The sequence below is a fragment of the Martes martes genome (assembly GCF_963455335.1).
Source record: "Martes martes genome assembly, chromosome: 2".
NCBI lineage: Eukaryota > Metazoa > Chordata > Mammalia > Carnivora > Mustelidae > Martes > Martes martes.
In genome coordinates this window covers 8,133,187-8,150,751 of record NC_137889.1, presented here as the reverse complement: position 1 = coordinate 8,150,751, position 17,565 = coordinate 8,133,187, and the positions used below count along the sequence as shown (strand labels likewise).

General features: G+C 40.8%; 1 protein-coding gene across 1 annotated transcript in view; it reads left to right on the top strand.

Moving 5' to 3' along the window:
* The first annotated feature begins 328 nt into the window (after positions 1 to 328).
* VEGFC (vascular endothelial growth factor C) overlaps positions 329 to 17,565 on the top strand; it is a 100,658-nt gene continuing 83,421 nt past the window's right edge. The window contains exon 1 of the mRNA XM_080796883.1: positions 329 to 535. Within this exon, the coding sequence (XP_080653009.1) occupies positions 389 to 535 (147 nt within the window). The 5' untranslated portion in view covers positions 329 to 388. The remainder of the gene's footprint in view (positions 536 to 17,565) is intronic.

The following is a 17,565-nucleotide window of genomic DNA, read 5'->3' as shown; positions in this document are numbered from 1 at the left end:
GGGGCCGCGGGCTCGGGGGGGTCGGAGGGGCCGAGCAGCGCCGAGGGGGTCGGCTTTGCCCCCCTCGTGCCAGAAAGCGAAAACAGAAAGGCGAACCGAGGAGCCGTCCCCCCTCGCCCTCGCCTCACCTCGCCGGCCCCGAATGCGGGGAGCTCGGACGTCCGGTTTCCTGTGAGGCTTTTACCTGACCCCGCGCCCCTCCCCGGCACTGGCCCGGACCGCGCCGCGCCGCGTGGGGAGCGCCGAGCCGCGGACCGCTGCCGCCGCCTCCCGCCGCCCTCGGGGGTCGCCGGCGGCTCCGCGCGGAGGGAGCGCAGCGTCGCGGGGGCGCCGCGCGCCCACCCCGCCCCCACCGCGGCCCGGCCGCCGCGCTCCCGGTCCTTCCACCATGCACTTGCTGGGCTTCTTCTCTCTGGCGTGTTCCCTGCTCGCCGCTGCGCTGCTCCCGGGTCCGCGCGACGCGCCCGCCGCCGCCGCCGCCTTCGAATCGGGACTCGGCTTCTCCGACGCGGAGCCGGACGCGGACGAGGCCCAGGTAGGTGCGGGGCGGCGCGCGCCGGGGCGGGCCTGGGGGGCGAGTGCGGGGCGCTGCGGTGTTGGGGGTCCGGGGGCCCGGGAGCCGCGCCGAGCGTGGGGTGCTGATCCACCTTCTGGGCGTTGCATCCAAAGTTAACCGAGCTCCCGCACGCTTCCTGGGAGAAAAGTTTTCTCCCGGTCTTTTTGCAGTGGAGTTGTTGCTCAGTAGGGAGGCCAAGTGGGGAGAGAGCGGCCGCCGCAGAGGCGGCGGGGGATGCAGATCACAACCTGCTGGGGAGCGGTCCCCGCGGGTGCACCCGGCGGGCTTGAGCCCTCGCGGCGCGCGCGGCTCGGGGGAGCCCGGGTTCGTCCGGTCGGGACGGCTCTTTTCTTCCCCCATCAGATCAGTGGGCGTCCACACAGCTCCGGGGGCTGGGGCGACCGGTCAGCCGAGGTTTGTTTTCCCGGAGCGTTGCTCTTACTCGGAGCACTAGGCGTTTTTAGGGAAAGTGTGAAAGGAAGGTAGTCACCGGCTCGGGGATCAAGACTTGGAGAAGTTGGCCGAAGGTGGGCTGCAGCACGATCGCTTGTAGATCACAACCAGGCAAGACTTTTCAACTTCATGAATTCTGGGTTTCTGAAATGCGCTAAAGTACTGAAAAGTAAGGTGGACAGTTTTGTTTATTAAGTAACAGAGGGTTTAACCCTTTGCCAGAAAATGTTGCCACGGTACTTTTGAGATATTCCGATTTTCAAACGGGAGTGACTGTATCTGTGCCTGCTTCTGCTCTTCCAAAATATGTACGTAAAACGTTCAGCTTTGACATAAGGATGGATAGTCTGCTTAACAGAGTTTGGGAACTCCCGGAGAAGTTTTATATTCCACGTACTGTGGGACGCCTCCTTTCAAAGACGTGCAGTACCCCTGACTGGGTCCAGAATGCAGTGCTTTATTTCACCCCTTGGCCAGGGGTGTGTGACTGTCAGCTGGGAGGTGACTTGATGAACATATGTTCAATGTGTAGAAATTGATTTGCCTCCACAGTTATATTTTGAAATACGTTTTACGATGGAAAGACTAATTTTCTTAAAAAATCAAACTACCTTTAAACTTTAAATTTGGGGGACAAATTATTTAAAAAAACAGAATTTGTAATGATATATGGGTCAAGGGAAAGAAAACCTTGGGAGGAAAAGAAATGTTAAATTGCAGAACAGAGTGTATTATGTGATTTGTAAAATAATTTTCAACACAAATACTTAATGTTGGTAGAACTATTATGAGAATGTCTCCCTGTGTTTAAATGCCACAAAAAACGTAACATTAGACCCACTTACACTTCCTGTAATTTGAATGCCTTAGATTTCATGATATCTGTTCACTTTCTGTCTCTGCAAAGTCAAATTTTTAAAAGTATGACTTAGTAAGGCAACACCCAGAGAGGTGGCTGGTGAAGGAGATCAGGTAACCTCTTTGAGAGCAGGTTATTACCTGTGGTAACTTACTTGAGTTTGCAGGAGGAAAGTGTGAAGAAGGAAGTAAAATGAGAAGTCTTTCCTGATAAGCCAAAAGCCTGTGTGGGAGTCACTCACCACTGGGTCAGCCTTGAATGACTGTGCCCATGTGTGCACATGCATGTTTGTTTTGTATGGGTGTGAGTTTGGAGGTTAAAGTTATTTTTCATCTTCAAAATCATCTTCTTTGGTGATGTAATCAAATCTTTCTTTGGCTATAAAAATCTTCACGTGCTTTTATTTGCTTTTCATATTTAGCCATCTTTTATATCCTGTATGGTGAGTGTGAGTTGATATTCTGTATGTGAAAGGGACTCTCTTCCACTTGATAAAACATCACTTTAAGTCTCTGAGTTCTGCAGCCCCTAAGACAGTATATTATTTCTGCACCAAAGTGTTCCTCATTGGTTGAGTGGAGGCTTGACAGGGCAAGCGTCATTAATGCCTTTTGTGAAGTTGCTGGTTCCTTGCCATGAGATTCCCAAGAGACATGGTCCAGAGACTCCGTGTCTCTCCCTAGTGGCCTAAACAAGTGGCTCACAAGGAGGTAAAGCTGGGAGAGGAACTAATTGTTAACTTCCTGTGCGCTACAGAAACCCCACCCCAAGAAGAGATTTCAGAAGGTAAATAAGAGACACTAAATATACAAAATCTTCAACAAATGCAGAGTTTTGGTAACTGACACTTAGAAAGTATTTTTATAGTGTTTAAAAAAAAAATACAAAACAGCTCACAAACTATAAACCAAGCTTAGCCATCCAGTCTTTCACCACACTGCTCCCCAAAGCCATACAAAAAATGGGAGGTAAAATCGCATACGTGAACAAGCATATACAAACATATATATCATATACATCCAAGCACATATGAACAAGACTCCCTTGTCCCTTGACTTATATTTATATTTATTAGGTTCCTCTTTCCTGGTTATGTGACTTACTAACAGATCCCGAGATGTTTCCCTGAAGGATATTAGTACAAGCAAGCCAACATGAGAAAAGTATGGCAGGCAAAGTACTGCCTATTATATAATTAAAATTATATAATTAAAGTATTATAAAATTATAATATTATATAATTATTACATAATTAAAATTAGGAGGAACTATTTAAAATTATCATCTAACTCAAAAACCTGCAAAACCTAGAAAGAGCCCTGGATTGCTAAATACAGTTGCTATTTGCCAACATGAGATTGTGTAGCATTCACTCTGATTGGTTGGAGTTGAGAAGTTTTTATTTTAAAAGAAAAAAAATTGTTTATCATGAAAAAAGAGAGAATTATAAGTAGTATACTTTTATTCCAAAAAGGGCTTATCAGGGAGTATAAATACCTAGGTCTTTATATATTTTAGAGCAATGAATTCAAGGAGAACATGTCTTATGTTGCATATTGCCTGTGTTAAAGATCAAAATCAACAAAAAAAGGCTTAAAGATTTATAATATTGTCTCAAGGGAATAATGTAGATCAAGTATTATTGAATGAGCAAATATAACTTATTTTCTGTTTTACATAAATAACTTCAAATAACCCTACTTTACAATTTAAATGCAAAAAAAGATTATTTTAATTTTAACACTAATTGCTTTAATGAGAATAGCTGTTTTAAATTAAAATAGTAAAAGAACATATGGTTTATGGTTACTATCACAAAAAACTTCCTAATAATGGTAACTAGTTTGCAACATGCCAGATTTTCTTTCTCCACTGTTTATAATTCTGCATACTTTTGTACTTGTTTTATTTGTGTTTACTGTTTCAGATTAATCAGTGATGAAGTTTTTCAACAAAACATGTGGGGGTTAACTGTATTAGAATTCCCTAGAGGTCTTTAAATTTTTTCCCCTTACCTGAGACCAACCAAATCTCTAGGTTTGGGCCTTGGAATATACATTTATACTAACATCCTAAGTCATTCTCATGCACAGTGACAGTTTTAGAATCACTGAACTATGGTACGTAACAAGGACTAATTTCATGGGTTTTGCCATCTTCATTATATAACTGTTGAGTTTGCAGGGTAATCTGTTAGGCAGGGGGTATCTTAAAAGACATAAGCCATTTTTCCTCTTTTCGAGGAACATACAGCTCAGATAGAAAAAATAAAGGCCTAAGCCCAAAAATTCTGTGAGGTATTGGGGGAATAGTCCCAGAGCATCTTCTGTGTCCTGAAGTTTGCACAAGAGAGTCATCCACGTGGCCTAGTTGGTCTGAGTGCCTTGACAAGAGGCAGACTTGGGCTGTAACTTGGGTGAGAATTTCCAGCACATGACTAGACTGTATCAAGCACAGGGATCCCATTTGTGTTGTGGATGGTGTGAGAAGGTAAGAAGGCAAGGGGTTATATAGAATAATAGTGAGGAATCTTAACTATGAATGAGTTTTTAGATATGGTTGGGGTCACGTCGTGTATGACCCAAGCCACTTGAAGGCTCTGAGCACCTGAAAGACACAGGTAATAAGAGAAGTATTGAAATCATTTCTGGGACTGATTAGAAGTCGTAAAGACTGGCTGGGGACATGGTCTAGTGAAGAAGCAACAACAGTATTCTAGAAGGGAAGTGATGTGTAGAGCAGAGTTGAGGCAGTGGGAGCAGAAGTCAAAGCTGTCACAGAGAAAGAACCCATAGATTTGTGGACTCATTCACAAGAAAGATGAGGGAGTAGAAGAAACGAACCTGGACATCAATACTTTAATCGTAGGACAGCGTGGGTCCTACTCGCAGGTTTAGGGCACTGCAGAGAAGAGCAGAGACTGGTTTTCAGGGATCCATGATGGATGATGACAGCATGATTCTGTAAATCGCTTAAGATTTTACTAGTCTAAAAACTCTTTGGAGAAGCAAAATAAGCTTTACAAATTAACATCCTATTGGAGGAAAATCATTGCCTAGGATCAACAGGACTTAAACTGTGTAATATCCTTAAAGTATGTGAGCATTTGACAAGGACTATTACAATCCTGAAAGGAAAATTAACAGTCTGCATATCCTCCTGCTCTGCATTGAAAATGGAGAGGTAAATTTTATTCCACTAAATTAGGCCGTAAGCGCAGGTATAATACATAGTCATCGACTCGCGGCCTTCTCTGTGCTTCATGTCGCAGGACCCGTGACATTTCTCAGATGTTCTGCAAATGTCCATACTCTCTGGCGGCAGTTTTTAGAAAGGAGGTTCAATAGTAGGGAAATATGCAATGTCTGTGAAAGTGGAAACCTGTGAACTTTCTTGTCTTCACCTCACTCCACACTGATTTATGTCGGAGGCCCAGAGTTTCACTCCCTAAGAGCCCCTTTCTGAGGAGGGCAAAGGATTACATAACGGAAGGATTGGGTTTTTGTCCCCTTTTCCCAAGCATCTACACTTTAATGGCACGTCTACAGTTGTTATGATTATGAATTGCCTTAGAGTGTACGATTAAGTGTTTTGTCAGCCTCCTCTCTTGGAAAAGATTTCTGACCCGACTCTTGAGTGATGCTGGTTATCTATGGTTTGGGACATAAAAGAGCTCAATTCCTCTTTCATTTGGGTTTCTCCTTCTTTGAATTTGTTCTTCTGAATTCAGGACACCTGACGGGCAGTCATTTGTTCAAGAATCGATTATCTTCAAGATTGCTTTGTAGGAAGCACTTCTTGGTATCAGTCGCACAGCTTTAGGGCCGGTGGGTCTCTTTTCTTGTCTGTCCAAGTTGACCTGAGACGGTGGAGGGTGGTGGACTGGGGAGACTGCTTCCTGCCCTTTCAGTTCTGGGGCTCTTGAGGCGAAGGTCTTGGCCTCCTGACCAATGTGGGACCAACCAGGAGTTCTGTCTCACAGCTCTTTCTAGGATGTTTTGGGACTCAGAGGCTGGTGGGAGAGCACAGAAGGTTGCCTGTGCCCTTGGCACTGGTGTTTTTGGCAGCTTTCGGGGTATTTACAGGTTCAGATCACTCCCTGGGGACCGTGCAGACATCTGCATATTGAGTAGGCGTTCACACGATCATTAGGTCTTCTCTGCAACATCCTCAGCATCTCTGTGTGCCCTGCACTGTGCCAAGAGCTGTTCAAGTTCAGTTTGTTTTTCATTACATCTTTCTGAGATGGATGTTATTTTATTTCATTAAAGATAATAAGCCCAAGACTCGAATGACTTAGCCGGGAGCGAGGATGAGCTTTCTTTCTTTAGTTTCTCTTTTTTAAAAAAGCTTTTGCAGCCCTTATTTTAGAAAAGTGTGATCATGGGTTTGGGCCTTCTGGATCTGTGAAAGGCCCATGACCATAGATAGTCTTTTCTTCCTGCAAGTGGTAGCTGTGGGCAGGAAGGCAGAGAGAAGCGGTACTTTGCGCGTGGGGCCTATCCAGTTACATTTATTTAAGTCCCAGTTCCCTTAAAATTGGACAACTCTGAAATAAACTTGTACTTTCCTCCAAGCCTTACCCTGTGGTGCCCCCTCTAATGAAAAGGTGGTCATACATGACCTGAATCCATAGTAGCATTGCAAGAATGCATGCGTAACAAGAATTCTAACCAGAATTCCTATCACACAGTTTTTCTAAGTTGCACTAACGCAACTTCAGTGGAAAGATTATGGTTTTACCTATGCCCAGTGACCTTTCAGGAATAATTGGACTGGGAAAGAACGAACTGTGGTTGGTAGAAGCGTTGCAGGTCCTTGGACTTCCGGGCATGTGTTGTTGCATCTTGTACCAGTTACATTATCTCCGGTCGGTGTTCATTCTATAAATACTACCTAGTCCTACAGTTGTTGCAGAAGGCACGTTTGTGAGTTCAGATCTGTATAAATTGTGAATTAAGGTATCATTGATTTTTCACGTTAGAAAAAGACATGATAGTTCGTTGAATGATGATAGTTCATTGAGCTTACAACATCATTCTAAAATTTACAGTAAATATTATAAATCTGTCTGTATAATTGTTTCTTCTGAAATTCCCTCATGTAAATTATTCAGATGCTTCCTATTATTAGTAGACTCACTCTTTTTCAGAGTTTGTAGTTTAACTGTAAGAGAAAGAAGACATTGTCTTAATTATTCGGCATCCATCATAAAGTCAATCAAATGGATGCCTTGAAATGCCCCTCATTGGTACATTCTTGCTGTGTCCTGGTACTGACCGTGCACCAGTGGCTTTCAAATGTGAGGGGGCATTGGTGCAGCTCTGAAATCCCAAAGCTCATTTTCATAAATTACTTGGTGCTGTAACCCTGATCTGATTTAACAAAAGGTTCTTTATCGTATTTATCCTCTAAATTTGCATATTTCTAATTTCATTAAAGACATAGTAATGTATTTACCGATGAGATCAGCCTTGCCGGGAGTTGGTTCTATGTTGGTTCCGTATAAAATGTATAGGCAGGCACTGGGTTTCCTGAAGGATTCTGTGATCTGAAGTGAGCACGGCCCCCAGGGCAGGGGATTGGATAGGAGAGCAGTTCTTTCCCAAAGGCTTCCCCCAGCCCCCGGATCACCTCAGTGACCACCTGGAGAGGAAACTGAGGGACTCGGGAAGGAGGCCATGGTGATGCTGCTAACTCCGCTTCCCTGTTAGGATGAGATTTATGGATTTCTGGCTCCAAATTCTCCTACTCGAATCTGCGTCAGTTCAGGAGCATTTTAATGAATTCTCACCCACAGCAGCTTTGACCCTAAGCAGGAAATGACAATGCGGTGAGTGAGGCATACAGTGCGGAGTGATTCCTGTCTGTAACAAGCATGTGATCCTTCGTGAGGAACGAGAAGCTTACTCACTTAAAATACCAAAAATGGGCGACACCGTAAATGCAGACAGTGTCAGAGCTGTTGTAAGCAAGTCTCCTGATTTACCAGAAATTGTTGGGGAAGCCCCTGGCCGCTGCATGGACAAGCATGGAAAGGCTGGACTGGCCTTCGGTCAGCGGCAGAAAACGAGTGGATGCGGGTTACAGAAACAAAGGAGGGGGGCATCTGGGATATTGAAGTGTGAGAGCAAAGCTAAGAGGCAGGAAGGCCAGTGCAGTCAAGAAGGGGTTGGGGAGGCGAGCGGGGAGTAGACTTCTTTGGCTGAGGAGTCCAGAGCTGTAAGGGAAGCTGAGGGGAATCTTGTAGAAGGTGTAAGAAACCAAGGAGCAGGACCTAACTTTGGAACTGGGCTGAAAGCAATAGGAACCACTGCAGATTCTTGAGTGATGGGCTGAAATGGGCGTCCTAAGGAGCATACCTGGGTATCATTGTGCAGAAGTGTCTAAAAAAGAGAAGTAGAAGCTGGCCACAAGCTTCCCCGGAGCCATTTTCAACTGCAGCCTTCCTTGAAGCGTCTGTCACTGCCCGCTCCTCTCATTCCATGGGCCACCCATATGTGGTGTCTGAGCTCCACTATATGCCCCTGATTACTTCTGACGGATAGTGAAGACCACTGCGGACTTATTAAGCACCCATCACTGCACTATCTGGAAACATTTATAAAATATATTAATAACAGACATTTTTTCTATTATGGCTCACATTCCAAACAGAGCAAGCACTGTAAACAGTGGTCATGATTAGTTACACACTCATACACGCACACACACATTCTGCCCTCCTTTCTCCGCTCCCCCCCCCCCCACTCTTCAGAGTGCCAGCCACGGCTTATGTATTCTTTCTCACCTAGCTAATTATTTTTGGACATCCACTGAAAGACAATAAAAAAATTATATCAGAGTATATGATATTATATTCCCTATAGCCCATACACTGATTTGTAGTTCAGCTAGCAATTAAAGACCTAGAAGGTGAGGGTGAGAGAGACTGATAACCTTGAAATGTCCTAGCAGTCTAGCAGTTCCTCCTTTTTTTTTTTTTTTTTTTTTTTTTAAAAAGAAGCCTCTATCCCCAGTGTGGGGCTTGAACTCAAGACCCGGAGATCAAGAATCACATGTTCCACCAACAGAGTCAGCCAGGCACCCCAGCAATTCTTTTTAAAATCTGCTTGCAAATATTCCTACCAACAGTAAGACCAGGCAGGGGAGAAGCAGAAATGAGGTATCAAATTCTGTAAATTTTTGTTAAATAGATAGGTTTCATCATCAAAAATCATCACAGACCTGAGTACCGTGGTCCTAGACATCTGAAGTAACTGCGACAGTCTTCAGAGTCATTCTCCAGACCCTTCCACCTAATTTATTACATTTGTACTCTAAGCTTACTGACAATTTTCCTGATTTCTTAAATATGGAAAGGGGAGGTAATATTGATATTTGATTTTGAGAAAGTTGGGGGAAATCCACGGTGTTAAATCCCTCAGTGTATGGAGGCTACGTGTTGTAGATTGGCTCAGAATGTATTTCCACATCTCCCGTGTGCCTGGGTTTGTGTCTTTCCTTGAGTGTGACAGCTCTGGTAGGTGGTGACGGTCATACCCTGAAGTGCCCTATACTTAAGTCATAGCGGAAAAGGATTCTGGTACACACAGGAGTATTATAATGCCATATAATTTCATATGACCTCATCCTGAATACTTCAAAGCTTTAATGCTTTATTTTTTAAGATTTTCTTTATGTACTTAAGAGAGAAAGATGGAGAGAGAGCACACGAGCGAGCATGAGCCTGGGGAGAGGGAGAAGCAGACCCCCTGCTGAGCAGGGGACCCGGTGTCCCTGATGCAGGGCTCAGGGACCTGCACCTGAGGACTTATCCCAGGACCTGGACCTAAGGACCTTATCCCAGGACCGCAGGATCATGAGCTGAGCTGAAGGCAGATGCTTGACAGACTGAGCCACCCAGGCGCCCCAAAGCTTAAATACTCTAAAATTTAAATCTCTATTAAAGAAACAGACTGATGTTGCTACTTCAGTGTGTAAACCTCTCAAGTCTGTATATTATTAATTGGCGTAAGAGAAATAAAAATATACATTCTAAATTTACAGGGAAGCCATTCCAGAAGATCTAAAATATTAAAAATACCATTTCAACAAATAAAATATAAAGAAAATATAATGGTAAAATGTTAAACACAAGAGGTAAACTTGTGTAAATTTGTTTAGAAAAACGTAATTGCCCTGCTTCTTTGGGGCATTCTTCCAGAATGGGAACCAGCAAAGTCTGTGCCGTCGTTGAGATGAATCATGGAGTAGATACTTTACTTCTAGGGCACGTTTGATTTACTTGAGTGCCCTTGTTTGTCATAGGAGTTGATTTTGTTTGACGGTTCTGTTTACTGGTTCACCAGACGGTCAGTAAACACTGTGACTTTCTTGGTGCAGAAACTTGATGTTGATGGGGGTGGGCAGTGTAGGAGGTGGGGAGCAGACAAGGAAGAGGAAATTCAAAATGAGTGGTATAGACAGATTCTGGCTCTTCAAGAGCTAACAATATATTATTTCTTCAATAACATCTTGAAAGTTTACTTCCTTAGGTTCAAATACAGATGTTAGTTGAAGTATTTTAGGAACTTTTGATCAGAAACCATATTTCTAAACTGAAAATGTATTTCTGACTCAATCTAGATCAAAAGATAAGGCAGACACTAGATTTTCAGCCTATTTGTAAATGAATAAAGAATTAGATAATACATCATCTATACAAATCCATACATATCCATGTAGATTATCTATACAAATCTATCTGCAGATACTGCTGTCATCTTGTTTTAAACTAACTTTCCATATCTCTATTTCAGGACTGGAACTGTATGCCGTGATGTAAAATGCACTTTATATTTTAAGTTCCATTCCATTTTCAAATTTAAAGTGTAATGTAATTTCTTCACATTTTTATTCTCATGCTGTTTTTTTTTTCTGTTAAAAGTACCATACTTATGTTTTTTGGCCAGAAACAAGATTAAAATAACATTGCATATTTAATATTCCTTTCTATGTGGAGGAAACATTCGTGAAATTAATAAGACTTCCAACATGAAGTACTTGAAATAGATGAAAAGTTTCTAAAAGGAAAGAACACATTTGACATTGTGGTTGTTCTGAAAGCTTCTCACATACATGAGTGGGTGCCCCTGGGAGAAGGGCCACACTCCTGGGAACTGGCTGGGAAGGGGGGGGGGGGCTGACTGCTCATCCCTTTCTCAGCCAACTAGTGTTCAAAGGTTTAATGCCTTTTTTTTCTGATGGCACAAATAATTATCTTACTAAGAGATGTGTTGGTAAGAGCCCTATAAGCTTTCCTCAAGATAATAGTGCATTTTCTTCTCTTTACGTTGTTGCACGGCATCTTTTCTTCTGATTCTCCCTTCCCTCCCCTCAAAACCAATTGGGGATAAATGGGACAAACAGGAGAACGGCCCCGATTCTCTCTAACCCTAGTGACCACACAGCTGCCATGAATCTTTGGGTGGAATTCCTATAATCTGGAAAGGGGGACTGTTACTTCCTCTCACTTAGATTCCTTGGAAGTAGCCAGTTAATCTCCAATACCAGACGTGAGGCCATCCCAAACCACCATCGTTTACTTTACTACAGTATCCTTGCCTGCATGGAATATTTTTAATTCTTTCTTTTTGCTTGCATCTGGTGTGTGTATTTAGTTATTTTGCCCATCTTAAGGCCCTCTTCCTAGTCTATGTTTTGAAAAATGAAATACTTATGTAGATCCATATTTGCTTATGGGTCGTGACACTTAAGACTTCCCTAAAAAACAAACTAATCCTTTTGTCTCAGAGCCAAATTTAAATTTGGGGAGGATCGTGAATCATTGTTTGTTCTCTTTGAATCCTAGGGCTTTAAAAAAAAAAAAAATGGGTGGCCATCCATGCCGAATTAGAATTTTACTAAGGCCAGAATTACTCATGAGTCATGACCATCACACTTAAAATTGGGTAATTTGAAGCTGCTTTAGATACACAGATTAAGCAAATAATGATGTTATACACTTTTGTGCAAATTATTTTTTTCCTCCTAGACATTCGTAGCAGCAGAGCGTGCTCTTTTGGAGACCTATTCTGTTTTACTTTAGAAAAACGCACCCTTGTGTCATGGCCTCAGGAGCACAGCATAATTATATTACTGTAATGTAGCATATGGAGACACCTACCCTAGTGAAGGAGAGATGAAAATATTTAAAATCAGTGTTAACTTTCTCTGCCAGGCTTATTTGACCATGCAAGCCCCTTCTGCATTCTTAAACTGGGGGTGATGTTAGTGTGACTGCCTCAAGCTTCCTCTAGCAGAAAATATCTAAACTTTTGCCTTCATATGCCAAGTTTTTTTTTTTTTTAACTTTATCACACCTCTGTAAAGTGTCTACAGTATGGTAGGAAGGAGAACAAACATGCCTGATTTGCCTTCACTAATAGCTCTGCCCCTCTCAGGGCTGACTGTGGGTTTTCTCCCCCCAGGGTTGTTCAGATCAATATAAATTTGACTTTCTGCCCCAAAATTAAAATGGTAACTTAAACACTTAAGATATTTATGTATGAAATTAAGTCTGATATTCAGACGAACTGTAGGCTATGCCATATGACTGTGTGTGGCACGTTAAGTATTAAATGCTTGCTTTGGGTGCCTGGATGGCTCAGTTGGTTAAGCCTCTGCCTTCAACTCAGGTCATGGTCCCGGAGTCCTGGGATCAAGTCCAGCATCAGGCTCCCTCAGCAGGGAGTCCGGTTCTCCCTCTGACCCTCCCCCCCTTGTGCACGCGTGCTCTCTCTCTCTCTCAAATAAATAAAATATTAAAAAAAGAAAATAAATGCTTGTGTAGCAAATGGGTTATAAATGAGTTTTAATAGATATGTCTGTGAAGTGCCAAACAGTTGCTATTCATCTGAACCTTGAGAGTTCCAGTTAAATATTTATGTTTAAAACCTTTCAATTTTTCACAAAATGTCATGACCTATCATAAACATGGATTTCAATACCTGTTACTATGGGTGTCATTTAGACTGACAGGTACATGACTCTCTTAGGTTGCATGATTTCATGAGCAGTACGCTGAACATTGTTTTCCATACTTATGTGTAGTCTTTTCCAGAACAGTTTCTAGTTTTCTAAGTCTAAGCTTAAACTCTTACCATTTTAGTTAATTAAATGCATTGTTTTTTTTCCTGTCTGGGTGCTTTGCTTTCCCCCTGACATGAGTAGGTGTGTCCTACCTGCAGTAATTCCAGGATCATGGTCTCCCTTGAAGGTTACCGAAACTCCTGATTAAGGATTAATATTTCACTTCAGTGCAAATTATCGCACTTGATAATGTGCTCTTGGGTGCTGATAGACACGGTAACATTCTTTTATGAACCAAAATTTCAGACACGTGACACATACTCTTTCTGATAAATTATACAATCTTTTCCTTTAGTCCATCTTTCTACTCTAGGGTAATATTTTGCAGTTAAATATTTTTAAACACTTTAGACAACTTTTGCTCATTACAAAATAACTACATCTGCCACTTGCCAAGAGTTTTTCATTGTTTACACCACCTCGTACTACAGTATATAAATGGCATATAAATGGCGTTCTGTGAAGACTGTTAACATTTTTAGTGAGGGTAGATTTTCTTAGAGTAAATTTAAATTTGAACTTCTGTGTTTTGGAAGACCAGGTTCCAGGTTCTGCTGTCTTTGCCCCTCAGTACATCTTCCCACTATTTTGATGCAGAAATGATGCTGTTACATCGCAGTCGTTTCCATCTTCATGTACCATTAGCTGTTTGTGGCTTGGAAAACTTAGTACCTATACTGCGTCCATAAATACACATGGATAAACAGCATGTCGATGGTATGTGCATTTAGAGTGAAGAACCAGAATTTTTTCCAGACTTTCAGTGGTTTTTTTTTTTTTTTTTGGTGGCAACATGTATAAATTTATCATAGTTTTGTTAAGCCGATTTATGTTCTTGCTGCAATTTGAAATCAGGAAATTTTCAAGGATGTATCTAGGGTTTATAACGACGACAAGAATATTTGAAAACGAGACACTCAGGATTTTGAGAAGGTAAGTTCCTACACATGTGGAACGAGGGTGTTTTGGATCAGACCAGATGTTTTGCAGCAGGAGTTGGAGCTGAAATATAACTGGGTCATGTTTAGTTATCAAAAGTTGACTTAAATGAGACTGGTAATTAAAGAGGAGTGTAGTTTACATTAGCCTTTGTAATGCTTTAGTTGTCAGCAAAATAACTTGCTCTTAGGGCCAGGTGCTTTAGTCAAAATTATTTAATTGGATAGTTCCTACTTGAATCAACATCTGATTATAATAGATGTCATAGCACTAAATACTGGCTTAATGATTGGTGGAGGAAAAAATGCTTGTTTCCTTTGATTTAGGTCATCTTAAGGAATAGTTTTCCCTCTGGTAGCATTCCTTTCTAGAAGAGGTTCCTGTTCACTTGCTTTCTTCGTGTCTGTCTGCGTGTGTGTGTAGGTATGTGGCATTTTCTTTGTCACTTCCAATTATAATTGTAAACAAATATCAACAGAAATTCTTTGTAACCCAGCATGGTTTAGTCATCAAACTCACCAGCAAATATGTCTACTGTGAGAAAACAGCGTCGGCCACAGCTAAATCACCAGCATGTGAAGTCATACTGACCTCTGCTCCCCACTCTTTTTTTTTTCTTATGTATGTACTATTCTGGTTAAAGTTCAATATTTTGGTGATTATAATTGTGGGCAGAATAAAAATGTATGTTATTTTGAACTGCACACAAAAAAGACATCAAGTTCTTAGATTTGAAGAATTATTTAGAATTATAGCTTCAAGCAGAGTTAACTCAAAGAACTAGATGTCTAGGCACATTCTGCCTATAAATGGATACCTTACATATACCGAGAGTAACTGTTAGATCTGCATCTGTCTCTTTATAAAATTGATTAATTGGTTCACCAAGTAGTTATCACCTTCCATGCATCAGTATTTAAGGTATTAAGTAATATCTAAGGGAAACAATTCTAAAAAATTCAAGATGTAAGCTTTTATATGCTTAAAGGTGTTGTATATAATAGTGACTCATTTTTTTATGGGACAGTTTTCTTGTACTCAGTTAAGATTTATAAACTTACTTCCTAGCTTTCTTTGGAGATAGCATTGCCATAGGACAGTTCTGGCCAATGAAATATAAGACAGACTCTAGTAAAGATTTATGGAGAAACTTATATGGTAAGTTTTCTGATAAGACACTTTTCTGATAAGACACTGCTTTTCTTCCTGTTTTGCTTTCTTCCCTGGGAATACGAAAATATCGCTTATAATAAAAAAAATACTTTATGCTTATCAAAAGAACACTTTTAGACCTCTGTGGACTAAAATTTTAAAATTATTAATGTAAGCATGTGGCCATGGAATGGCTTTCTAAATTTGCACAATGTCTTCCATCTGTTGCCCCTAGACTTAAAATAATTTCTATCTTTATTTCCAACATTTTTTACATGGCTGGTGGGTTCTCTTAAAATGTTATTTATGTTCATATTTTGTAAATACTTCAAGAAACCACATTGAAAATAAATAAAAATCTTGTCTATGGAGAAGTCTATATGTCTTGTCCCTTCTCACTGTTAGAAGTGTTACTAGCTTGGGAGTGACTCCTAACCAACTCTAAGTGTTTGGAAGGTGGTAGCTAGGGAGAAGAGAGAGAGAAAATTCTCCTGGGATTTAGAGAGAGAGAAAGTGAGAGAGAAAGAGAGAGAGAGTTTTGGATGAGAAGTCTCAGAAGTGACAGGGAAAAAATGTGCAAACAAGAAAACATTTTCATATCTTCATTCAGATTAATGAATAATTAAACACCTGGACTGTGCAAAAATTGTGTTTGATTCCAGGCCTTTACAAGCCTGAATTTGTCATCATTGCATCAAGATGGGAAATTAGGAAAGCATGCTAATTTAAATTTAAAGCAGCTGGAAATATAATACATGGCATTGAGGCCCACCTTCTCATCTGTCAACAAGTGCTTACAGATGCCACATGGACGGTTTTAACCGCAATTATAAAACTCAGTGGAATGTTTAGAGGTGATTCCAAGAATGTGATTGGCCAGCGCACAGGGCACTCATTCTTAAGGAAAGCTCTGTCCAACACAAATTTTAAATGTATACAGTCCCTTCTAGATGGATGAAGAGTTTCAGCTTAACATTTGGGAGGGAGAATACCATCAAATAATATGAGTTGTAGAACCTCAGTTTACTTTTTCAAATAATGGTTTATTTACAAGCACAATACATGTCTCTTTCAGTTAGAGGTTTGTTTTTTTTTCCCCCTTAGCTGTAAAATTATGGAGCTGGAGCCCCCAGGCCAAACTGTAGTAATCTGAAATGATTAAAGATTTTATACTTGACAGGCCTTCTCCCTGAAGGTTACTTGCTTCCCCTTGGAGCTGTGGATTTATTTTCCTCCACTGCAGGGTGGGTAAAGGTCTTAAATTCACTCCGCCACGTTATGTGCCATCTGGGGGATTGCTGGGCGTTGAGTTAGCCGTATTCGTACAGTGGACTGCCTATCTATGCTCAAGGCACTCTGACCAGATCTGATTGATTGTGGTTCTACTCTGAGGCTGAACCGACTGATATCTAAGATATTCCTACCTGACAGTCTAGAGGCTACAAATCAAGACCTGTCGTTTGCAGGAAGCAACATTAAATAAAGTATGTGTTCTAATGTATTCCTTCAAGACCTCGTCTGGACCATGAAGTGTATTTTTACTTACAAAGCTTCTATTGGGATATTATTTTAATTTCTAGAATTGGTCATATTTTCCCATTTCTTGCTTCTTTGATATTTAAGTTTTCAGTTTCATATTCTTTCATTTTACATGGTGTAGCTATTTTATATCAGGATAATTGCTTGCCAGAAGAATAAATGTTTGACATGCCTCATATGTAGACTACTGGCATAACTAGATGTGGTTACTGAGTCTCAAGCAAAAGTGATTCTTCAATTTTGGTTTCTGAAGTTATTAACTACATATTACCTACTGGCGTATTTAAAACCTAACACTTATAAAGTTAATTTTCACAATTATTAGTGAATTCAAATAATTCACAATATCAACCAAAATTCACATTTAACATTCAGCTTCATCCTATTAAACATCATTTGATTAATTATATATTAAGTAGTCCTATGCCATAAATTATTCAAGAATTACAACTATTTACATGTCATAAATCAACTGTTTATCATGAAGTACTGGTTTTACTTTTATTTTCTTTTTTCCTAGCAGTGTGCTGGGAGCAAGTAAATTCCACAAGCAGAGTGTACACGCTTATCAGTTATCCAATATTGTAAAGAAATGAGGTTGTCTTTAAGTGAATTTTCTGCACTCCTCCAAATAGCCCTTTTGAGTATAATACCTCATATTTTTATTGTGCTGATTAAAGCAGGTTAAACATAACCTCATTTTAATAATTTGGCTACAAAATAAGAATTAAGGCTACTTCCCATTCGTCCATTACTTACCACTTCTATTTGCAGTGGCCTTTGCACTTTTTTAAAAATTTGCTTTTATACTTGTCATTTGTTTCCTTCTCCTAATGCTTCTGTACTTTTGTTCTTTGATGCTAAGGAGGTATTTTTTGTTTTTCAGTTTCTATATTTTTTTTTCTATTGCTATGGCCACACCATAAAAGAATTT